Source organism: Fusarium pseudograminearum, chromosome 1 (genome assembly GCF_000303195.2).
Source record: "Fusarium pseudograminearum CS3096 chromosome 1, whole genome shotgun sequence".
In the NCBI taxonomy this organism is placed as follows: domain Eukaryota; kingdom Fungi; phylum Ascomycota; class Sordariomycetes; order Hypocreales; family Nectriaceae; genus Fusarium; species Fusarium pseudograminearum.
Genome location: NC_031951.1, coordinates 8,186,904 through 8,211,239, shown reverse-complemented (window position 1 = coordinate 8,211,239; position 24,336 = coordinate 8,186,904). Strand labels below are relative to the sequence as shown.

Sequence of the window (24,336 nt, the reverse complement as noted above, 5' to 3'; positions counted from 1 at the left end):
ATTACCTATATAAATTATATGTCATGTTATGTTGGTAGGTTCTAAGTAGCTCACCTTTTAAGACATTGACTATCGGGAATATGCACACCGAACTTTACCGAGGTGGGTTGCAACAGACCACTTATGATTGGCTGGACACACATCTTGTCTTGACCACCTAAAAATACCTAATCAAGCCTTTAACCACGACGTTAAAAAGAGCAACAAATCGCATTGCAACTGCAATCGATCGCTCAAAGGCTTGACCATGTACGCATCTCGGTCAGTCTGTTCAAGATGCTCATCTCAATTGCGGTCGACTCCGGCTCCAGCCTCGGCCAAGCGGCTTGGGGCTGCAGTCTCTTATTCCACTGCACCCGATGCCTGGTCACCAGCGTCTGCTGCTCAAAGACCAAACAACACAAGAAGGGATTCAAGAACACAGTATCCAGGTCAAAGAAAGGGCGTCAACGCTTTCAATGAAACGAGGCAACCAGACGAGGACCCTGCATTGGCCCTCTTCAAAGAGGTTGTGTGCCCCAGGGAGGAGAATGATACCCCCCCAGGCAAGACTTATGTCAGAACTTCTGTCACTACGCCTCCGCCTACTCTCAATGAGCTCGAAATTACGGAATCAATCAAAAACATCATGTCAGGGGGGCTGCCCGTGGAGAAAATGTACCGGGTTTTTCAGCATGAGATCTGGCCAAGCATCCGGGCACTTGAAGGCCACATCCCCAAACCAGTTTACTCGGCCGCACTTCAACTTCTCGCCAAACAACGCGAATATATGTTGCAGGAAGGTGACTATCATGGCAGTGTCGACGTAGCAGAGAAATACAAGGCCCTCGGAAATTTCGACCCCAGCATCAGGAACGATCTCATCATAAACATATGTTGCAGGGCCATACTGGTAAAAAACGGCTCAAAAGAACGTTCCGAAATAAGAGGGGAGATCTTCAATTTGTGGAGACATGTTTCTCAACTCAAGCGGCCCAGCGAATTCGGCAAGATGCTACGGTTCGCGCTGCCTTCTGAGGCAGAAGTCATGAGGGATACTGAGTACATCAGGACTGATGGGTCGATGTCCCAGGGGGCACAAGCAACTCGTGCGTTGGCCTCTATATTCCTCCAACTTCCACCTCCACAGGCACAAGAAATCATTCCTGCGCTTTTGGCTACTATATCTTTCGCTTCCGATAAAAGACACGCAGGTGCTTCATATAGCATAAAGCTGTCGCCTTTGTTCCTTCTTGTCAAACCTGTGTTGTCAAAGTACAAAATGACGAAAGCTGATGTCAAGGATGCATTCTCAAAGCCTTCTGCTATCCCTCCTGCAAGGTTCGCAGAGCTTAAGGAATATGTTGTCGAGCAGTGGCCAGCAGCACTCGGAATGATCAAGGAAGCCCGGCAGGCGACTAATAAATTTCACCACGATCCTGAGGCGCAGAGATATCTCATCAACTTCCACAAACAGCTAAAAACGGCCTACAAAGCGCGCGATCCAGGCGGTGTAGGCTCCATCTGGCACTCAATGACAGCCAAGCTACAAGAAAACCCGGCTTTCAAAGCCGAGCTAGCCGAGGACCCTGCTTTTCTCGACTTTTGGGTGTTTGTGTGGTGTGCGGTCCGTCGGCCGGCTCGAGTCCAGGAGACCGTCAACTTGATGAAGTTACTCAAGCTCGAACCCACAATCAGAACGTACACGAGCATGATGCACGGGTGGAAGATGTGCAAGGACATTGCCAAGATTGAAATGCTATGGGATCAACTCGTCAAGTCGGGTACGAAGCTAGACAGCGTCATCTGGACTGAACGTGTGTCGGCTCTTATTGAGCTCGGACACCACCAAAAGGGCCTCGAGGCACTCTCGGAACTGCTAGACAACTGGCGTCAGGCAGTCAAGAAGGGAACTCAGGATCAGGCTGTGGAGCCCAGCATCGAGACTGTCAACGCTGCCTTCAAGGGCTTGCTACATGCAGATCCCAAGGCGGCGCACGAGCTGCTAGCCTGGGCTGGAAAGCAAGGTATTGAACCCAATACCCGTACCTACAACATTCTCATCCGTGAGACCATCCGTATGGGTCTTCATGACGAGATCCACCAGCTTCTGCGTTCCATGCAGGCGCATAACATTGAGCCTGATTCTGCGACTTTCACCATTCTTCTCGAAACGGTTATTGGCAGCATGCACGATGCCAGCGCTGAGGAACAGGTCAGGGCCATCAAGTCTGTCTTTAGCGACATCGAGCAAGCTGGCCTCAAACCCAATCTCGAGACATACGGCAAGATGCTTTACGCCCTCGACGGTCTCCCCAACTGCTCTGACGATGTTATTGCCGCACTGCAGAAGCACATGCGCGAAAGTGGTTTTGGTTCCTATCTCACTCCACACATGATCACCATCCTCATTGAGCGCGCCCTTCGTCATGACCCTCCTGACATGAACAAGATTCGCTCTTTGCTCGAGAAGAACAACCTCAAGACAGTCTCCAGCGGTGACCAAACACTCTGGGAGCGAGTTATGACTGCCTATGCCATCAGCGGCGATATCAAGGAAGCCATGTATGTCTTTGACAACCTCGCTGCCTCTGGTCGCCCTGTCACCTCGCTGCCGTGTCTTACTGAGCTGATCCAGGCCCTCCTCGAGCGTGGAGACAGAGCGGCTGCCCAGAGGGTTGTGAATATCGTAGTCGAGTACAAGCTTAACAACAAAGATGACAAGGCTGCGAACCAAAGATACTGGAAGCATCACTTCTGGTACATGGCTCAGCATAATGGTCTGGTGGATGGTCAGAAGCTGAGACAGTATGCTCGTGGGTAGATGAGATACTTGGGAACCACTGAACGAACAAAAATGTACCAGTATTAAAATTACTAGAGTGTATCAGGGGTTTGATTCCTCGTTAGATAGATCATGAATTTACCGTGCCTCAAGCATGTGTTTGTATATTTAAAAAGATGCCGAATTGTTCGATCGTGATATACCCATTCTACCATCTTTCGCCTAAACGCCTTTCCAAAATACCACCTTTATCGCTTGTAATGAATTCATATACGTCAACTTATGATTCATCCATTGGCTCTCCATCGCCAGAAGCCTCCCCTGTCGTTGTCGACTTTTGTCCTAGCACCGAGGCAATCTGCTCCAAGCCCTCAACATCGCCTCTGGTGATCTTGCGTCCTTCGCCTTGCCACTCACCATCGCGCACCTCACCCTGCTCTCCAAGCTCCAGCCCCCTCGCTGTCTCGAGGTATTTCCGCGATGCGCCTTCAACATATTCCAGACGCTCACGCCTCCAGGTGCGCGAACTACTAGTAGCATGGTCGGACGAGGTATCTTCATCCGCAGGGCCAAGATCAGGAAGAAGTGTGCGTAGTGATGTTGACAGGGCACGAAGGGCTTGTAATTGAGAGAGGGTAAACTCTGTTGTTGTTGCGATAGGCTTGTCGGTTCCGGCGGTTTGAAGGCTTGCCTTTTCGCGCAGAAATCCAAATGCTGAGCCATCTGGTGCCGGCGGCTCTGGGGTAGCTTGTCCTTCCTCTGCCTTTACACCCGGCACAACACCCAACAGAGATCTCAACTTTCCAAGAAGAGCATCGTTGCGTGTCCGTTCGCTCTCTAATGCGGTGTGAAGCCGCTGACTAGCATGTAATCTCCTCCGTAGCGCAGTCACCGACTCAGCCGTTGGGCGATCCTGTCCTTCCAGCCCTGCAAAGTCCAGACCCTCATAATGCCCCAAGAGCATGTATGGCTGGTCATCGGGTTTCACAGTCAAGATGTTTCGCATAGTGTATAGCTCGAATAAATCGAAATTCTTGTCAATGGACGCGTTGAGCAGCGTCTCAAGCTGGTGTGTGCCATGTTCGATCTCTAGTTTGGCCGCTTCATCAGGCGGTAATGCGGAAGAGCCATCTTTCGGCGCGTGTTTACTGGAGAAGCCGAGAGCTTGTGGCGGGATGGAGAGGAGGAGACGTTCGACTGAGTCAAGAGCGCGGTCGGCGAGGACGTTGACTGTGTTGATGATGTCGTCAAGGAGGGACTGGAAGAGAATTAGTGGTCAGTCATGATGGATCTTTTATGGATTGACACACGGCTGGAGGATATCCAAAATGCTCTGTTAAAAGCTCGTAGTCTGAGTTTTGCTGCGCTGCCATGTTGGGACGCTGTATTGAGAATCAAGTGAGGTTGTAGTGGGAGGAAGTTGGAAGACGCGTCTCGTCGCGTAAATGGGAATTGGTCAATTCATATGTTTGTTTAGTGAGTGGGCAAGTCTACAAAATCGCTTCTCAAGTCGTACAGTTTATGACAAAGAGTCAAGGTATAAGTAATCCTTTCTGTATAGCAGCAAAACCCCGTGGGATCCCAACTCCGACTCAAGGTGGTTCCTGGAATGACAGTGTAACAGTATCATGAGAGACATGTCGTCGCCTAAATCGCAAGGCGCCAGAACAATCCATCAACCATCTGTCAATTGACAGGAGCAACCCCGCCAACTTGTGGCTTGACACTCGACCCTGTCTTCAGTGGCTTGGCTGTGCGTCACTCCCGTACCCAGTTGATTTAGACCCAACTTAAGTTGACCTCAAGCGACTTGGCTATTCCAACCTCATTCCTTCAATTCTAGGAACGACAAAGCCTATAGCTGTCCCTTCCAAGACGATTCATCATGTCTAAATACAAGGATATTATGAAGAATGGGTGGCATCCTGAAAAGTCAGGTACTTCCCTTCGGGGACAAGTTGTAAGCAATCTCCTCTTCTTACCGACTATCAGAAGCTAATCTCGCTGCAGAAAGGGCTTGTTGGGAGAGGAAAGTCCGATGATGCCGAAAGAGGTGACCATGTCTCTGTTCCGATATCACAGCTGAAGGATCCTTCGAGCTTTGCACCACCTCCCAAACGCACTGGTACTGGTCTCATCCCAGCAGCACCCAGAAGAGATACTGCCTCTCCATTAAACCATCAGGACCCCTACGCCCCTGGCTCTCAGGAACATGGATATACCGAGTCTCAGGACCAAGCCGAGGAGCCGCCAAAACCCCGCGGTCCGTATCGTGTAGACACGACCGGCCTGTCGACAGATAATCTACCCAAGCCACCTGGACGAAGAGACGGCGCTGATGGACGTTCGGCACAGCCACCATCATATCAGTCAGCTATGACAGGTGTGGGAGGAGGAAGAGCAGCGCCCCCTAGCTTACCACCACGTCTACCCCCGAGGACCAACTCTGCGAGTACCGTGGAGAGCTCACCCGCCGCTAGCCCTACTCCTATAGGCAGTGGACTCTTGAACCAAGGAGCAGTGAGCCGCTTGGGCGCAGCAGGTATCAATGTTCCTGGCTTCGGTATTGGTCGCTCCAGTCCTGCGAATGCTGCGTCTCCAAGCCCACCTCCACCCCCGCGCCCTGGTGTCGCTGCACCTCCTCCTACGCAGACTCCATCACATATGAGCGAACTACAGAACCGATTCTCTAAGCTCGGTTCATCGTCGCCTAATGCCAATGCTGCAGCACCCCCACCTCCCAGCGAAGGAACTACGTGGGCACAGAAACAAGCCGCTCTCAAGACTGCATCGTCGTTTCAAAAGGACCCTTCATCGGTCTCCTTTTCAGACGCCCGAGCAGCCGCCAGCACAGCCAACAACTTCCGTCAGCGCCATGGTGAACAAGTTGCCGCTGGAGCCAAGACAGCAAATAATTTTAACCAAAAGTACGGTCTTATGGACAAGGCACAGAGCTCTTACGCGAAATTCCAAGGCAACCAAGCCCAAGATCATGATAGTGCTGCTGGAGTATCATCCCCCGGCTTGGCAGGTGCAGCGGGAAAGAAGAAGCCACCACCTCCACCTCCGCCCAAGAAGAAGCCGGCTCTAGTGAGCGCACCAGCTCCTCCTGCTGATGATGAACCACCGCCGATTCCCATGGCAACGAGGCCCCAGTTTTGATTTACACGGCACGAGTTGAGGAAACTAGCATTGCTGGGCGCTAACGGGGTTCAATTTACCAATATTCTCTTATAGCAACTTCGTGTATCACTGCAAAAAAAGGCGACAATGGCATAGATGGAACTCGTAACTTCTTTCTTTTTTCATTTCGTCTCGTCGCTACATCTCGAGGGATATACCAGCGTCGAAATCGAGATTCGTGTGGCTCGTAATCTAAATCGCTGCTCGCCTGTTTGTCATCACAGACAGGACGGAACAGAACCAAAAACATCACCGTGGCATTATTGCCAGCTTAGACCTTCATCTCCTTAAGACCGTGCTTCCAGAAGATGGTGTAAGGGGTAACACCATCGTCACGGTAGTTGAGGAGGACAACCCTGCAAATTTATTAGCAATGCGTCACGAAAATCAAAATTAAGCAGCGAGGGAAGCATACATTCCATCGGGGTCCATAGACTCGCCGGTGAAGAACTCGAAGTCCTTGAACTTAGGGAGGAGGGTCTCCTTGACGAATTTTTGGGCGCCGGTCTCGAAAGCCTTGATCTCCTCGGCGGGAGCATTCTTCTCCACGAGGGCAGCCTTGATAGCCTTCATGTAACCTAAACTGATGTTAGCAAACTACTCGACCATTGATCATTTATGGAATCTTTCTATACCCTTGAGGTAGGCCAAGTAGCTCTTCTTGTCAAAGGTGGTGCTCTGGAGACGGAAGGAGCTGACAATGTTGTTGACCTTGACCTTGGCATCATCGAGATCCTCGGCAGCCTCCTCGGCGGAAGCGTTGGCACCGATATCTAGAAGAGAATGTCAGCAAAAGTAGCGAGGCTTGTTTGTTAACAGCAGGTTGTGCTGAACATTTGCTATTACATACCAACTTCGACACCACCCTCCTCGATCATGGCACAGTCAGCCTCGTAGACGATGCCATCGACCTCCTTGAGGTCGTAGGAGTCGGAGATGAGCTCGTCATCGTTGAGGATATCCTGTAATTGCAGTCGTCAGTAAAAGATCATGCGAATAGTGGCACAGCCGAGCGCGGGGTAGAAGGATCAACAGAAGGCGGGGTACTGAAGATGGGAAACGCAGTAGAGCAACTGGTTCGTTCGGGGATCGTACCTTGAAGATAAGCATGATGGCGGTATGAGTCTGTTGGACCTTTGGAGATGTTTAGAGTGGGATGGTGAGAAGGGAAAGGACTGGCAAAGAGGAGCGCAACAAGGGAAGAAATAGAGCCTGATGATAATAAAAATCAAAGGCCCAGTGGCGGGGTAGTGGGGGCTTCAAAGAGATTAGCGGCACGCAAAGTAAAAAGGCACGTCTAGACGCCGTAAAATTTTTCCGCTACCGTGAGCTCTCAGCCAATCAAGCATCCCAGGTGGATTCTCAAAAGCATCAAATTCATGTGAGAGTTTGGTATTCAGGCTTTTTTCTCAGAGAGGATAAGTTACAGAGAAGTTGACTCATGAATTCAAAGTCCCAGGATTGTGGGTATGAGTTTTCATGTTGACTCAATATTCTGAGTAAAGTTCAAGTTTGAAATGGTGAGGCTCTTTGAAAGCTTCCCCTGGCTGGTGAGCCAAAACTACCCAAGCTAACCACCAAGCTGGCTTCCGACTAACAAGTGATGGACAGGATTTACATATACTACGTGGTTGCAATGTAATAGGTCAGTCACGGTCCAATAGAATTACACGGCAGACGTAGTCGAGATCAGCATCTCAACTGTCGTGTCATCCTCAGGATACAGTACCGCCAACTTCACAATTCCTGTCTAAAACACATGGACATTCTTTCGATATCGAATTCTTTATGCATTTCCCGTGACCAAATACCCAAATCGGAGCACAGTATCCGGAAGCCGCGGTGACTTTGCACGCCTGTTCAAGTGATGATCTTCAACACCTGACAAGGTAGGCCAGGGGTCAAATTTGCCCCGGATTTATACGCGGGTTGAGCTTGCTTCACGCTCGCGTTCAGTTCAGGGAAAGGAAATCTAAACGACCCTGACCACAACTGACATGATCCAGAGGCATGCCCCTGGTCTAGTCCAATTTGAAGCTGGGACTATTTGAGCAAACAACGTATGACCTGCTGGTGACGTTTCAGTGGCATGAGCCAGAGTAGGCTTTGCAAGGCTTGGTCTACGCTCAAGGCATAAACAGGCGATGGAGCAATGATACAAATGAATAAGGACAAGGACGTACGTTTTCTGAGTCCATTCAAGTACTCTATTAGTGAAGTGAACCCACTTTCTCAGCAGTGCAATTCTGTGCGACGTTACGGATACTTTAACACATGTGATTGATTTAGGTATTGTAATTAAACTGACATGTCAGCACCAGTACAGTGACACGCGTGGGCTGATGCCGCCACTCCATGGTGATACAAAATGCCATGATCCATGATGCGACGTCGGTAGACAGGGAATTGGGATTGCCCTTTGAGAGTACGAGGTCTGAAATGGCGCATCAGACGTCGTTAAAGGAGAGGGGAGGATAATGATGCTGTCAGTTCAGGGAAAGGAGATTGATTACTGTATTGAAGTCTCCTTGGCACGGGCACGGGATGATTATGGGCTTCTCCATCGCACAGTTGATTGTCTCCGAAGCTCCCGAGCAAAATGTACTGTATATCAGTATTTTTCGCTTGTACCTGAGGTGGGTTGCCACTTTAGAGGCCCCAGCGGCGGCGGCGATTGGACGAACGCGCCTTAATCTAATCTTCCCTCCTGCCCCCCCAGGCCCCCAGCCCAAGCCCAAGCCCAGCTTAGTCCCGTCTTAATAACTTGATCTTGCCTTTCCATCCAAAAGCTTGACGCTCCCTTTTTCCTCCAATTCCTTGTTATCCTCCAGCTCTAAAACCTGACCCTCATTTGTCCAAAAAAAGAGACTCACCTGTTAAATAATTGGTTTTTTAATTGCTTGTCTGTTTACAGTTGTGCGGCTTGCGCCCAGCTTCAACCTATTCGCTCCTTTCCTCAACTTAACTATCTAAATTTATACTCGCGACGCATCAAAACTATAGCACATACTCTAATATCCAACCCCGTCATGGGCAACGACAGCTCCATCCTCGCCGACGGTTCCGCAATGGTCGCGCCCGGCACATCATTCAACCACACGCTCTTCGAAACTGCTCTACCGCCGCTGCCCATCTTCAGCCTCGAGGTCCAGCCTGACCTCTTGTCCTGGGTCTCCGACTTTTGGCTCAACCTCCTGCTCCCTGTCGTCGTCTACTGGGCCTTGTCTCTCACATTCCACGCCATCGACGTACTCAACTTGTTCCCTCAATATCGACTTCACACGCCCGAAGAAATCACAAAGCGCAATCACGTCTCACGTTATGAAGTCGCCCGTGATGTTATCGTGCAGCAGGTCATCCAGGTTGTTACCGGCGCACTCCTCGCCTTGTCTGAGCCCCCCGAGATGGTAGGCAAGGGCGAGTATGACGTTGCTGTTTGGGCTACCCGCATTCGTATCGCCCAGAGAGCTCTCCCAACTCTCCTCAGTCTCGTCGGCCTCAATGCTACCGCCATCTCCAAGGGTCTTCTCGATTCCCATCCCCTGCTGGCCGGGGCAATCGCTGGTGGCTACTACCCTTCTCTCGTTAACGCGAACTCGGAGCCTGCTTTCGCGTCGTGGGAGATCACATTTGCCAAGATCATTTACAACTTCATGATACCCGCCATTCAATACTTTATCGGCGCCGCCATCATCGATACTTGGCAGTACTTCCTCCACCGATTGATGCACGTCAACAAGTGGCTGTATGGTAAGTTTCACGCGAGCAATGCGTTGCCGGCTCCTACGGCGGCTTTGCCATCAATTAAGTTTCGCTATAGCTAACTGGGTCTGCAGCTCACTTCCACTCCCGCCACCACCGTCTTTATGTGCCTTACGCCTACGGTGCTCTCTACAACCACCCTGTTGAGGGATTCCTGCTCGATACTCTCGGTGCTGCCGTCGCATTCAAGGTTACTCGCATGACTCTTCGCCAAGGAATCCTGTTCTTCTCCATGTCTACAATCAAGACTGTCGACGACCACTGTGGCTACGCTTTCCCATGGGACCCTCTTCAGCTCGTTACCAGCAACAACGCCGAATACCACGATATTCACCACCAACATTACGGAATCAAGACCAACTTTGCCCAGCCTTTCTTCACATTCTGGGACACTCTTCTCGACACAAAGTACAAAGGCTCAAGAAGCAACAAGCCCAGTGAGAAGAAGGCCAAGCAAGAGGCCAAGGCCCAGTAAATTCGCCTGGAGCATTAACATATGAACTGTTTTGATTTCAGCATGAGGAGCACATGATATACAAACCAATGAGAAAATAAAAACATTACTTGGGTGCTGGGGATCGCTGGCATGCGATCGGTTTGTCAACGCGTTATTCAATGGGGGGCGCTTTTTGCTACGGGTTGGATTGGTTGCGGGCATGACATCGTTTTTCAGCATCGACATTTATTATCAAGGCTCGAAGCTCACGGTAATATCTTTAATTCACGGCTTTAATGAGGCGCCCGATGGACCAACTCCTTGGGCCTAATATATCCTTCTCACTTTCGTTATCATCAAACCACCACTCCTGTCGTGTCATCGAGCCTCTCTACGATAAGCGAGGCAGAGCTGGTTGGGTAGCAGCAGGGAGTGACCGTCGAGGGAACGGTGCTGCTGGGTGGACGAGTGTTTTTCACTTTGTTTGTTTTGCATCTGAATTTGTACCATACTGTTTGGAATGCGATGTACGGATCGTTTTTAGCGGCAGGGAAAACACGCATTTGCGAGATTGTCAACTTGAAGCTCATTCCTGTAGAAGCGAGAGCAGGACATAGTCGGAACAGAAGGGAATACAACAAGAGAATGAATTTGCCCAAGTACATAATACTGTGTTCCAGACTGAACCTCGGGATGATTGCAAATCAGCAGTTGTTATTCTGAAACTGGGATGCGTCGTAGTATCATGGGCTTTGTGCCTGCATTGAATGCGTTGGGTGCTCGGTTCACCCTTCTGAGTTGGAAGATACCTGCATGGAGTATGTCATAGCACATCGTCAGTCTCAGGGAGGTTTGATGGGAGGTTTGATGCATTCAAACCTGAGCATTATTAAGTTAGAGATCGCGTTGCGCATTGTGAGCTGAGGCATGAGCCAAGTTGAACGTGAAGGTAGCATTTAGAATTTGACAAGACATGTCAGGCAACGGCGCAATCATGCATTGCTGTAATCAGGCTTGATGTTGGGGTTACTACACTGCTTAAAGTTTGTATGGCAATGTCCGTCTCGTCGGAATGGTACGATCAATGTTTGTGCGTAGGTTGAGACTTTGCGTCGTGGATATTAAAGACATAATGCCAACAATCTATAGACTGAGCTTGGAGGTGCTATATATGAGACTGAGCAATATGAACGTGACTAGGTAATTAACGAAAGTAGGTAAAAATAAAAAAAAACGAGTATCATGAAGAAAACACAGTTATCTGAGAGGTCGAAATCATGATGAACTATTTGTTTTCCGTCTCATCATACAGCTAAGCTGGTCGAAATCATGATCATGACAACTGCCAGTCTACTTACCCTGTAGAACTGTGTACGGGTATCCCGAGACAGGTTGCGCTCTTGCTTAAGTTTGCGCTATCGAACTTTACAATTACTTTTGCGATATGAGAGGAGTAGAAGAAGGAGATGGCAATTCTTAATAATAATATTTAATGTAACATCCTTATTCAGTGCGGTTGGACGCCGAAACAAAAACGCTTTGATCAAGAGCAGATTCGATACGCGGGGGAATGACAGCCTCGAAATTGATTTCATGGGGCGAAGAGAAGCAGAGCGTGTTGCATACTCAGCCAGCAGACGTTGAATAAAATTTGTCGCGCCGTTTGCTGTTTTTCAACGTTTGGACCTCAGACTAAGAAAGCACCGACCCGATAAGTTGGGTCTATGATTGTGGCTCTCGGATATGAAGATGTTCGCTGGTTGGTATGTAGGGCGTTCGTTGAATCATGTATGTCTGTGTTACATTCCACAATGGCAAGACGGATAGGGAAAACATTTGACTGTCTGCTTGTCTCAGCCACAAGAACCATACTACGTAATACACAAGTTGTACAAACATAACCAGCAGAGTGGATAGTTCGGTAGACTAGTTACGGATGTTTCATATATAAGAAAACGGCACGGGGAAGATCAAGCGAGGACTACTTTATGTGCATTAGACATACCTGAGAAGACGGTTCGTTATCTTCCGCCTTGGCGTCCTGTCAGCATGGATGTCCAGAGTAAAATTCTTGATCATGATTTTTTTCTTTCTCGATGTTGATCGATGTATCCACATAGATACAGGGAGATAGGTTGAAGAGGGAGAGAACACTATGGTATATTAATCCTCCACAACGGAATGGGTCTGCCTGTGTATTGTGGGCTGGGCTGGGTTGGCGTCGGGATGGGAAAAGCAAAGGACATAGCATGTGGCTTGGCAATATCAAGTTTCCCTGGAAGTTCTCCGAAAGGTGAGAATATCGTGACGTGATTCACCGCGGAGAAAAGCAAAGTCAACAAGGCGTTGGAAGGGGGATGATGATAAGGGCAGGTATCAAAGTCTTGTCTGTATCCGAGACAATAAAAAGCAGTTGTGTAATTTATTATGCATGCATGCTTACTGCAGCTGCAGCTGCAGCTTAAAGTGCGTAGAAGGCGTCGAGAAGAAAACGATAACGATTGGGCTTGCAGCTGTTGCCCACGGTGATGACCGACGACGTGGCTGCGATAGATACCAACCAAACATCAACTCAAACTTGCTGATTCGTATGCATGCGAGTTCGGATACAAAACTCTCTCTTTCATTTTCTCTTTCCTTTTCCGTACATCCGGGTTGGGTCTGGGTTGGTCAGACCTATTATTATTGACTCTCCCTGTCCCTACACACCAAATTACCTACCCGCTGCTCCATGCGACTAACTACAGAGGTGGCGGCTCAGGCGGGTTTCAGTGGCTTCAATTAATAGGACCCTGAATTTTCATGTCAACTGGTGCTCGAGCTTATAAGTGGAGAGCTCAGACTGGAATGAGGCCTACCTCCTGAGAACTTAAAGTCACAGGTGAGTGTCATTTGTTTGGGACTTTGACGATTACTTGTTTTTAATCTGCAGTATATGGTTCGTTGCAACGAGATTGAATAAGCAGCCACACAATCTTCACTCGTGCAGCCGAACTATTGATATGTTGGCCAATCCAAACCACACCCGTCCCTCCCCTTTTGAGGATCCAAGACATGGCAATTAGCCAAGTGTCGGCAGTAATAAATCGCACAACCAGCCAAGCTGTCATGCTCACACAATGCCCCATTTTTTATGACGCCCTCGGTGTGGCTAAGGAGTTCCACGATCCCAGAATCCCGGCTGGGTTTGGTGAGGGTCCCTGTCAGTTGACGATCCACAAGGTCTCAGGCTGAGCACTAACGCTCGTTGGAGTTTAGGGCATCATGTTCAGTTCGATGTTGGAAGCACTCGAGACGCCGACTCGGCCAATAGCAGCTCACCAATGTTCGATATGCTAGGAAACCCTTGTTATTGCGATACAGACCAGAGAAGATCGCTCTTGTTCCCCTGAGGCCTTTGTGTCTTTGTCTCTGTCCCTTTGTTGTCTGTAGCACAATTCTCACCATGCATGTCTTTGTCCTTCTTCGTCTTTCAGAGATCTTGCTGACAATAACAATAACAAAGGCATGCCATGTCGTGTCAGCCAGCGACTGCAGATCATCGCATAGAGGCATGCATCTGTGCCGTCAATTGGTGATCACCAATAGCGGGAGGTAACCTTGTAGAAGCAGGCAATATCTGATAGCGCAAGCCCGATAGGCCAATAGCCCAAGACCCATCCCGGAAGCAGCAAGTCTCCCCCCCTTGACGCCTTTCTTGCAGGGTTTAGGAGCCTCTCAACCTCTCACGATCTCAGCTTGGCTGGTCCTACTGGAGGCCGATACATGCAACATTGACCTGGGCTGAGCTGAATTGTTATGAGTCTCTTCCAATCGTAACAAGCGAAGTGACGGAGTTTCTGGTTTTACTTAACCTTAATCGATTGGCGAGGTCCTTGACTCTATATACTTACGTCAGGTTTAATTAATTCGAAGGGTGGAAGGAGCTTTCCTTCCCCATCTTTGCAAGACACCTGGATCTTTCCTCCCGCTCTTTCCGCAATCTTGAATTCCAACGCCATTGTTAAGGCAAGCCAAGGTGGGAAGGAACCTAGTCTCACATTTCCTTCCTTTTTCCAATCAACTGTACTGAATTCGCATCTTCCATGCTTCTGTGTCTGCATCTACTTCTCCCTTCTTCCCTTCTTCCCTCCCATCCATTCCTCATCTGAGACTGAGACGGCCAATAACGCAAACTAAACGAAGCCAAACACAATCAAACAACAGTCTACGTCTCTTTGTCAGTGGAACCCACCTTCGTCCGCGCGCGCACGCCTTTGCAATTGCACTTGCACTGGCACTGGCACTTGCAGCATCGATCACCTTGGGGCCACGACTTTGCTCGAGTGTCGCAGGCGAGAAGAACACCAGCAAGCAGGCAGGCAATCAACTACACACTAGCCGCCCTTGCTTCTCCGCTCACGTCTTTGTTCCATCTACGTTGCGCTGCTTCGCCTCAGACGCCGACTATTCTCGTCTCGCTTCCGCGTCGCCTGGCATTCAATGCCCTGCGCATAAGCGCTGTCCTTCTGTGCCGCATTCCGTACCTGAGTTTGCCCCATTTCTCGGTACCCGTTGATATTCGTCAAGCATTGTTCCAAAAACTCCGTCGCAGCGCTTACTATCCGTCAAGTCCCAGGGCCCTCGCCAGATCATTGGCTGTCAGCAAGTTCGCAGTAGTTCGGTAGTCTCACATCCAATCATCAACACCCAATCTCGAGTCTCTAACACCAGTTCGCGCCCGTTTGAACATGCGACGAACACCTCATGGTGTTTCATCGGCCTCCCATTGTTGTTTAATCTCGAGCTCTCATAGTTCCCAGCATCAGAGGCTTTAGGCGCTATCGTGGGCCTCTTTGGCTGCTTTGCCGTATTAGTCCCAAGCTCATCAATAATCCCTACAGCGGGTTCTTCCATATTAACTGTGCTGAAGACCCGTCACCTATTGCTTATCATGGATCCATCAACAACTCTCTTTACTTTCTTGCTGTGAGTTCGGACCATTTTTTGTTTCTTCTTTTTTTCTAAATCATCTTCTTCTTTGTTTGCTTGTTTGCTCCCTCCCTTACTTCGCTTCTCGCTGGTCGACATCTGATCCACTACTGCTTGCCCTGCGGATCGCCTACGAAACCGTTGATTCGGTCTAATCCCGCTACAACCATTGTTCTTATTCCCTTGTTCAATCGCATTCATCTCGATTGCGACAGCTTCAATCTCCGAACATTCCCTTTGTGTTTCAATTATCGAACGTTACCATTCCACCCTGTACCCCGGATCGGCACTCGCTACCTAGAAGTGTCTTATTTGCCGTGGTATGCTCCAATTGTCTTATTCTTCTCGCGCCCTTGCATGAATCTCATCTGAATATGGCCCTGTCCCCGACCAGCCCCCTAGTGTTCAAGACACGAGAATGTATGGGAGAAAAAAACAAAGTCGCATGTTTTCTTTTGTTACGACGCTTGCCCAAGGTCTGAGCTGAAGTCAGCGTCGGATCTATCCCAGCCAGCCTCCCTCCAGTTGCACTACTTGATATGGATACACGTATGAATGAGATTGGAGAAATGGTTGGGCTCAGCTGGAAGGTTGCTGTACAATCTGCTGGGTATCCAATCCACGGATCGATCCATGGGTTCCCTTGTCTCCCCACGATTGCCAGCTCTATCACTCATGTCCACCAAGTTGTTTCTTTACCCCTTGGCCCCAGCGAGTGTGGCTGGCTGTGGTGCAATTTCCCTGACCTACCCTTCTCTTCCTTTACTTCCATTCCACTTCCATGCCTTTACCCGATAGCTCTCAACGACGGCCGCTGACAAGCATCCCCAGTCAAACACACCCTTCAACTCAGTCCGTGCATCTCATTGGGTCGTGGGACAATTTTAGCCAATCTCACCCCATGCAACGAGACACCCGGCGGGGCCGTGACCAGTGGAGAGGTTGCTATTCTTTTCGTGACATTGTCTGTGACGACGTTTCCGTCTCGGCTTCTGCGACGTGCGCTGGCTCAGGCGTAGCTACAGGCGCTGGAACAAGCTCAAGCTCAGGTACCGCTTCGTATCCCGTCAAGAGGCACGGTGGTCTCAAGATGGGTCACACCTATTATTACTACGTACGTACTGTACCTATTTCCATTTGTTTCGGTACACCATATTGCACTACATTGCTTAACAAAACCATCCCTCTCCCTTGCGTCAAACTAACGAATATTTCCTGCTTATACTTCCATTCGTTCATCTTCTTCTCTTTTGCCCAACCACCTAAATACATTTAATCAACCTCTTCACGCTCACTTGCTTTCGATTCTGCATCCACTCTTTTACATCATTTTCTTAATCCAGTCATTCATTCATTCTAATCATGGGCTTCCAGTATGAGCTAGATGGCTCCGTCGAGACACACGACCCAGCCTTGCCTTCAACCACAGCCTGTCCATATCTTCCTGGCCAAACAGTCAATACTTTAATCGTTCCTGTCGAGCAGGCTCTCCGACAGCGAAGTGCTTCACTTACTTCCATACATACTGCCGATCTAAAAACCATGAACCCCGAATCAAAATACACCACACCTCGACCCGCGCCCTCAGCACCAGTCAACTATATTCCTTATCGGATTGGCTCATCTCCCGCACTGCACCACAAGTCCTCTTCTAGGTCATTATCACCAGCCCCGGCGGCATGGAAGCGCTTATTTGGTCGCAAGACGAATTCAGATGGGGAACGTGGCCGATCTCCAGCTCCCCACGACACACATGAGGATGCGGATTACCGTTGCACAACACCATCAGAGGGCACTCGCACAAGAGATATCTCACCTGAGTCTCTTCGGCGCTTCCTGTCCGATGACAGCCCCCGTCCTGGATCCAGCCTAAGTGAGAGGCCATCAATCATGATTCCTGATGATATCGTGGAGGACAATGAAAACGACGATGACGATAACTTCGCCACTTCTGCAGCCTCTGATGGCCAGCCTTACGTTACTCATCTCTCACCGCCCCCTTTCAAGCGATCTCTCTCATCCGAATCTGTCAGAGCCGATATGCTTCACTCTAGCTCGCTGCGCCCAAGTTCCGCCAAGTCTTCTAAACAAAGCTGGTTGGAGACCACCAGTGTACCTGCATCAGCGGTGATTCCTTCTCGCTCTAGGTTAGAGTCACTTCGGCCACGAATCAACCCTGCAACAAGCTTCTTTTTGTCGCCGGTCACCCCAAACTTTCCCGAGGACGAAGGAATCAACTTCTTCGACCTTACTGATGATGAGGACGATGTTGCATCAAACAACAATAGCGAGATCCTTTCATTTCAGCCAGCACCCGGCATGCTTTCCACCACCGACTCTTTCGAGTGCTACAGCCTCCCAGAGTCGCAAGGGCACGGCCCCAAGACTGCTGAGTCTCAATCACCTTACCCGAAGGTGAACTCCCCATCTCTGCTCCCCCAAGGCGATTCGGGCTTTGCTGTCGGCGGAAACAACTTCCTTGGTGCTCCCATTGACACAGGACTCGACGACTTTGCAGCCGAGTTGGGGTGGATGGCCGATATCATTGGCTCCAAGGTCAACTAGGCATTGTCATAAACTCAGGTTTCCCTCACGATACTACAAATCGACCTTGACTAAGGACCGAACACTCATCAAATTCTACAATCTACGTCGTTTCCACAGCGTTTCCTTCCAGTTATTGAAAAATTTCAGTTCAACATTCGATGAACACAATCACAGCGGGGTTTGCATTTTGGCGTTGGAGATACGAAAAGGGTTCAGCTGGGCAAGCTGACAATATATACGGACCTCCACCGGGATGGTAATAAGGAACGGGCTAGGGTGAAAGGAAAGAAAAAAAAACATAAAAAAGGAAATATAAAGAGTGGGAAGGGATGGGGACATCATGGTTCACGAGACAGACGGATGACACGGCAGTTATTGCAACACGACTGGGAAATCAAGGTTCCCAGAAGTACGGTTTGCGGATTGGGTCATTTGCTTAGCTTTTTGTCAAGTAAAGTGGTTCAACTATCGCAAAACGTTGAACTTTAGATCAAATAATAAGGCAAAAAAATGGCAATTCACAATACTGTTCCTGTCCCGTCACATTATTCTCGTCCATTTATCAATTCTTTAACAGAAACGTGCCAATAACAATACATTTTCATGTCGAAGCCTGTTTTCTCCGACCTAGGTATATGGTGTATTTCTATGTGGTGGTACATGTTGTAATGACTATCATGTTATCATACAGACTCCGTCAGGCCCAATGTCGTGTCTATCTAAGAGAAACACTATTACTATGTGTTCAAAAGAAAACAAAAAAGCCTTCGGTGCCCGACTGGAGTACTGTGACTCTTTCGAAACGGCACTTATGGATCGATTGTGGTAGAGTTTGTCAGAACTGGAGTAGGGTTTGTTGCGGCCGCTGGATTAGTGGCATTTGCAGATCCGATGACTGCCGGTGACGCCGTACTGGGTTGCGTAGCCTTGCTGGGCTCTATATTTGGTGGTGTGGAGGACCCTTGTCCAATCCCGGTCATCTTCTCACCAGAAGTTCGGATTTCCGATGTTGCCTCAGGGGCCTTGATCCCAGGGCTTCGGTTCTGGGTATCAATGGTGGCCTCATTTTGTTTGACGCCCTCATGCGAGATCGGTTTCTTCTCAGGCCCTTTCGCGTCAGGGTTCAAGAAACGTTCAGGGACGCCTCTCGCAGCATATGTCCCGCAGCCAACCCATGCATCCAGAATATGGCTCCACTGGTACTCTCCGCGGGTGAGGCGTTGAATCTCTTGGTACGCGTAGGCGTTGTAGTAGTGGAGACCAGTACGTGGATCACAATACCGAGCAGGATGGTTTGTGATGGCGCAAAGAGGCGCAGGGGAAGGTTCTGCAATGGTCAGTAAACGCCCGTAAGGAGGGTTTCAACGGGAGATGTGTAATCTTACTGGAGAGCCTATTCATCTTGCGGCCAAAGATGACCTGGGTTTGGATGCTACGATCCTTGAGGGCGTTTTCGTCAAAACTTTGAAATACTATAGCATTTCGGGCTCCGGTTGACGGTTGAGGTTGGGATTCGGGAGCTTGAGCTATATTAGAGTTGTTGGGAGTAGAGGATGTAACCTGGAGAGTAGAAGAGTTGACAGTTGGCTGAAGGTTTGTCGTAGAGGATGCTGGTGTAGCTGTTGTCGAAGGGTTTGCTTGAGAACTAGGAATAGTAGATGAAGCATTCTTGGTGGGGGCGGTAGCAGATAAAGTAGGCGGCATGGCACTTTGTGATGTATTTGGGGGTGCAAGAACATTAGATTTAGGGTTGCCGAAACCCATCATTGGAGGTACAGCTCCGTTACCGCCGATGCCTAGGGGCGGAGCGAGTATAGGAGCCGCAAGAACCCCGGACGGTTTGGAATCTGGCGGACGAGATAGTCCTGCTGTAGGAGCGGCAAAGGAGATTGTTGTCGTTGAACCGACTGGTGTAGGAGGAGGTGGAGACGGTGCAGCGAGGCCACTCGCAGGAGGGCTCAGTGGTGATATGATTTTCGAGGGTGGAAGAGTTGGAGCAGCCAGACCATTGGGAGGTGTAGGCGGTGGGTGAGGCGGCGGAGGCATTGCCAAAGAAGGGTTGGCATCTTCAGTCTTGAGCATAGTAGTGCCATCTTTTGCTGTTGAAGACGAATCTTGAGGCTTTGAGATACAGTCGTCGCCTTTGATCGGACCAGATGCTTTGGTTTCTTTTGATTCTGACGCTACAGGTGGTGCGGGCGAAGCTGTCACTGGCGGTTGACTTTGCGCCAGCTGTTCCTTGGTATTCGAAGTAGCGTCACCAAGAGCAGTTTGAACTTTCGGTTTTTGTTCTTCCACAGTGGCCGCCTTTTCCATATCTTTACCCTTCGCCTTTTCGCCCCTCTTTCTCTTCTCCTTCGCAGGTTCCTCGATCACCATATGCCTTCCCATCCACTCTCCGATACCACTCCAGAAAGTTATTACGGGGCCCTTCAGGGTTCTGTTGTGAAGAGCAGCCAATTTTGCTCGACGTTCCTCTTCGCGTTGCTTCTCGGCTTCTTCCCACCGGTTTAGACTTTTGCTGTTTCGTTTCTCGACGATGGCTGCCTCTCGGAGCCTCTCTTCCTGCGTCATCGGTGGTTTCTTCATCGCCTCTAGCTTGGCCGCCTTCTTCTGCATCTGAGCTAGCTGTTTTATCCGGCGCTCCTCTCGTTCCACCATTTGCTGATGGAGTTGCTCCTTTGATAGACGTGTCGTTTGACGGGACGAGGCTCGAGTCGGTAGGTCGGCGGCTGAAGGTAACCATGAAGTGCGCTCGGATTTCTTCTTTGGTCGCGGTGCAGGTCTCATGGGCGCTGCTGGCGTTCTGGTCGTGGGATCGATTCGGACTTTCTTGCGGAACTTGGCGGGAATGGCTTCTTGGGCTTTTCGCTTGCGCTGAACAGAACGACGCTCCTTTGCCTGCTTTTCTAACTCCTTCTCTCCCTCGAGATCATCGTCATTGTTGCCATTGTCGTCTTCGTCGTCTGAAGAATCCATTTGTACATCGGAGCCATTCTCATCAACTTCAGAAAAGCCCTGGTCGTTCTCGTCTTCGGCAAATAGTAGTTCAAGGTCGGAATCGGGCTCCTCGTTGGCAAGCATTGATTTCATTCGATTGCCAGCAGTAGAACGGCGCTCTCGAGTCGTGGCGAGCCATTCTACCGTGCCTTCACTGTTGACCTGGCTATCGACATCTTTGCTGGTACTTTTGCCTTTCTGGACTTCGGCGTCGCTGTCGGCATCACTAGCAATGTCGCTGTCGGCGGGGGTCAAGTCGTCAAGGCTGGATACGATAGAAGACAAAGGGGACATTGGTCCCCAAATAGGGATGTCGGTCGATTCCATCGCGAATAATCAATGATTTAGGCGACCCGAGTTATGAATATTACATGGCGTTTCCTAAGAGATAACCAAAATGACGCCAATGAGTGTTGTGATGTTGCGGCTTCACGCCTGGTGGTTTGAAGATGTAAAGTGGACGCGTTTTAACAGGTATCTAAGGTGGGGAGAAGTTGGATGGATATTTTTTTTTAGTTGCTGACATCACAACAGACAGTGTTATATGATAGGTGCATTCCAGGGCACAGGCTCCCGGGCTACCTACACTACGCTTTGCATTCGATACAGAGGAATAAATATATTTAATATAATCATTAATAGCCATATATCATATCTAGGTAACTTTGAAACTCTCCTAAATTTGCATTCTTCAAATGTAGATCACGTATACGCGACCTATTAAACTCCTAACCTAACGCCGTTTTGGTCAATGAACCAAGTGCGAACTCCATCCTCATGGCGCTCATGAGTGTTATGCAGAATGTTTCAAGCAATTGCGACCACCACCCGAGGGGTATGTCTGTTTCTAAATCAACACATCAAAACAAGCAAGACCGCTATCGGAACTCAGTCAAAGTTACGCATCACCTTTAGTTGCATTCAAGTTGCACAGGCAATGCCATAAACTCCCAAGGCCGATTTGACAGGCAGTCCTATAAATCACCTCCTACATCTCATCTGTAGTAAACTCAAGGTCGTCAATGGACCATTCTTTGCAGATTCCGAACCAGTTACGAGCAAGGCACCTCTGAGTCTCTGGTAAGGCCGTGCTCAAACTATCATCCGTTGTGCCTGTAGGTGCAGCAGTAACAGGTACGTTGGTTACTTGACCAGGCTCGGCAGTTGTCGTGGCCTCCACCTCGTCGCGGCATCCCCAGAACCTGCCAGGAGTTTCGCAAGTTGTTGTGGATGAAGCCTCCGTGGTTGTAGTAGTGCTAATCTCTGACGTCGTTTTATCTTTGCAACCGAACCATCCGGGGGTTTTGCATGTAGATGTGGACGATGATGTGGTCGATGTTGTAGTCGTAATCGGGGTGGTCTTGTCAAGGCAACCCCACCAGCCAGGTGTCTCACAGGTTGATGTACGGGTTCGAGTGCGTGTCGTACTGGTAGTCGAGGGTAAAGACGTTGTGGTAGTTTCAGTCCCGTTGCTCTCGTACATCTTCCACTGGGCACAGTCGCGGCACTCGGGAGTCCGTTTGCACTCGGGGACACCATCGTACTTCTTGATGACGTCGTCTATGACCGAGCGAATGCGATGTGTACCAATACCAACTCTCCATCCTTTGTCGGCGACAACGTCGTAGACGCACTCGTAACCAGCATGGCAAGTACTTTCCATAGCATAACCACCATACGTGCAGGAAGCCGTTGCACCATTGCATGTTCCGATATAAACAGGGTCCGCGGTGTGACCAAAGTGGAACGTGCCTGTGTTCTCACGCATTTGAGGGTATTCGGCACTGACGCCAGGAGGGACCGGTAGGCCTAATCTGGAAGCTGGGAGAGCTTCTGGGACAGCCTCAAAAGTAACAACAGGTAAACCATATGTCATACCCAGCATCGAAGTCACAGCACCACCGAGCGAATGACCCGTGAGCCAGACTTGAGCATCAGGATAAAGCTCTGTGACATTGGAATACAGTTCGCGGGCAGCGCCGTAATATCTGTTCTCTTCCCTCAAAGCCTGAACAACACATGTGTTGTTACAAGAATATGTACCGGTGGCACAGTCACAGACTTGATGCCAGGTCCACTGACCTTGCTGGGCGCAACAGCAACTGAAAAATAGGTTATCGTTGACTTTGTCATTAGTAGTGGTTCCTTCTCCATCAAAGACAGCTGTCGTTGTACCCTTCAACCCAATAACAATGGTCGAATTGGTGTCATCAACAAAGACATGCCCACGGAGACCATCAGACTCCCATCCGAAATCGGCGCTGCGATTCCACCGCTCTCCGACATCCTCCCAATCGGCATCAGTATCATGCTCGACGTAGGCGTTGGCAGTCATGAGAGCTAGGGTGAGAACAGTGTCCTTATCCTTGATATCGGGAGACGAAACTTGATCCATGGTCCATGCTGATGCATCAAGAACGGCTGCGTATCCTCTCTGTCGCGACTCGGCCACCATGGGGTCGACAACTGATGGCCTTCGATCAGCTAAACGGTGGATTGGCTCGGGGCGACTCTTGGCTTTCAATCGAAGGATATCATATTCGTTAAAGTCATCTTCTGCAGCCAGGTAAACCCTCGACTGGTCATGGACGACATCCCGCTTTCGATGAAGACTAGGATGGAGATGGGTACCGTGGTGGTATATATGACGAAGACTGAACGTATGCTCGGCAGGCTCAGGAATTTCGGGGGCCGATGGAAGGACTGGTCCAGGAGGTAATATAATATCATCGTGAAAGCGGTCATTGAAATCGCTGGATGCAGAAGATGGTGAAAATGCGAGGAAGGATAACAATAGAGTAGCGGTTACGCGGGCAGTCGAGGCGCATCGGAATCCCGATAGACGGGAGCGACGATTTGTTGTCATGGCGGGATTAACTACCTGCCCCGATGGCTATTGTGTGGTATTGCTGCGTGATAAGTGATCAAAAGTGTTTGTTGGTATGGATGGAAAGAAGAGAAGAAGAGATGGCGGACAGGAAGATGGACGACGACAGAAACGAAGACGAAGGCAACTGCTATCAAGCCTATGATGTTATGCACGCTATCGCTGGGTGGAGACTGGGGTGAAGGGTCACATGGGGGCAACGTAGGCCGTTGGGGAAGCCTATGTGGTGCACGGGGCCCTGGGGCTCCGATGAGTTGTTGATCAACAATTGCCTATGCTCAAAGCATATTCACATGATGTTTGGGGTTCGTAAGAGGAATCCTCTCTCATCATGAAAAGACTCGAGCGGAAACGATAATATGTCGTAACCCAGAGGCCTCGGCTTATAGTACCGTACTTGTACATTAGTTGTTGGTAGTCAGCTTGTATCACAACAGGTGAAAGATATTAAGGCGCATGTGTCTGAGGCCTCATAGATGACAATAATATCATAGATGGTACTATAAATCGCACAATTAGTCCATGGTCCGAGGTGTTTGGCCTGACTACTCCAATGTCAGAGGTCTGTTTTATCTTTGCGACAACACATTGGTAGACAGATAGATACCTGTAGTGTACCTGACACCTGCAAAATAGTGCCCGGATTTTATTTTAACCTCCCCGACTGGACCTGCATGACTTCCTGCCAGCCTGCTTCCTGCTTCCCCAGCAAAACCGGAGCTCTACAAAGAGTGGGTCTCTTAAATGGCCTTTCCGCGTGAGGACGCGCCAGAGCGCGAACCTTTT

General features: G+C 49.6%; 8 protein-coding genes across 8 annotated transcripts, besides 1 other annotated feature; 4 read left to right on the top strand and 4 right to left on the bottom strand.

Moving 5' to 3' along the window:
* Positions 1-247: 247 nt before the first annotated feature.
* On the top strand, positions 248-2,803 carry FPSE_08646 (uncharacterized protein; the record flags this gene model as incomplete). Its single annotated transcript, XM_009261764.1, has 1 exon — positions 248-2,803. One exon carries the CDS (start codon positions 248-250, stop codon positions 2,801-2,803), a length of 2,556 nt encoding a protein of 851 aa, XP_009260039.1.
* A 241-nt stretch (positions 2,804-3,044) lies between these two features.
* FPSE_08645 (uncharacterized protein) lies at positions 3,045-4,137 on the bottom strand (the record flags this gene model as incomplete). Its single annotated transcript, XM_009261763.1, has 2 exons — positions 3,045-4,022; positions 4,075-4,137. The coding sequence occupies 2 exons, from the start codon at positions 4,135-4,137 to the stop codon at positions 3,045-3,047; spliced, it is 1,041 nt and encodes a 346-aa protein (XP_009260038.1).
* A 512-nt stretch (positions 4,138-4,649) lies between these two features.
* Positions 4,650-5,926, top strand: FPSE_08644 (uncharacterized protein; the record flags this gene model as incomplete). The annotated part of the gene is made up of 2 exons (XM_009261762.1): positions 4,650-4,724; positions 4,775-5,926. The coding sequence occupies 2 exons, from the start codon at positions 4,650-4,652 to the stop codon at positions 5,924-5,926; spliced, it is 1,227 nt and encodes a 408-aa protein (XP_009260037.1).
* A 292-nt stretch (positions 5,927-6,218) lies between these two features.
* FPSE_08643 (uncharacterized protein) lies at positions 6,219-7,057 on the bottom strand (the record flags this gene model as incomplete). Its single annotated transcript, XM_009261761.1, has 5 exons — positions 6,219-6,303; positions 6,363-6,525; positions 6,583-6,720; positions 6,798-6,909; positions 7,043-7,057. The coding sequence occupies 5 exons, from the start codon at positions 7,055-7,057 to the stop codon at positions 6,219-6,221; spliced, it is 513 nt and encodes a 170-aa protein (XP_009260036.1).
* A 1,919-nt stretch (positions 7,058-8,976) lies between these two features.
* Positions 8,977-10,184, top strand: FPSE_08642 (uncharacterized protein; the record flags this gene model as incomplete). Its single annotated transcript, XM_009261760.1, has 2 exons — positions 8,977-9,697; positions 9,784-10,184. 2 exons carry the CDS (start codon positions 8,977-8,979, stop codon positions 10,182-10,184), a joined length of 1,122 nt encoding a protein of 373 aa, XP_009260035.1.
* Positions 10,185-16,478: 6,294 nt separating this feature from the next.
* Positions 16,479-17,681, top strand: FPSE_08641 (uncharacterized protein; the record flags this gene model as incomplete). The annotated part of the gene is made up of 1 exon (XM_009261759.1): positions 16,479-17,681. The coding sequence occupies one exon, from the start codon at positions 16,479-16,481 to the stop codon at positions 17,679-17,681; it is 1,203 nt and encodes a 400-aa protein (XP_009260034.1).
* A 791-nt stretch (positions 17,682-18,472) lies between these two features.
* On the bottom strand, positions 18,473-20,990 carry FPSE_08640 (uncharacterized protein; the record flags this gene model as incomplete). Its single annotated transcript, XM_009261758.1, has 2 exons — positions 18,473-18,990; positions 19,049-20,990. 2 exons carry the CDS (start codon positions 20,988-20,990, stop codon positions 18,473-18,475), a joined length of 2,460 nt encoding a protein of 819 aa, XP_009260033.1.
* Positions 20,991-21,275: 285 nt separating this feature from the next.
* Positions 21,276-21,304: a repeat region.
* A 347-nt stretch (positions 21,305-21,651) lies between these two features.
* On the bottom strand, positions 21,652-23,529 carry FPSE_08639 (uncharacterized protein; the record flags this gene model as incomplete). Its single annotated transcript, XM_009261757.1, has 1 exon — positions 21,652-23,529. The coding sequence occupies one exon, from the start codon at positions 23,527-23,529 to the stop codon at positions 21,652-21,654; it is 1,878 nt and encodes a 625-aa protein (XP_009260032.1).
* Positions 23,530-24,336: the final 807 nt, after the last annotated feature.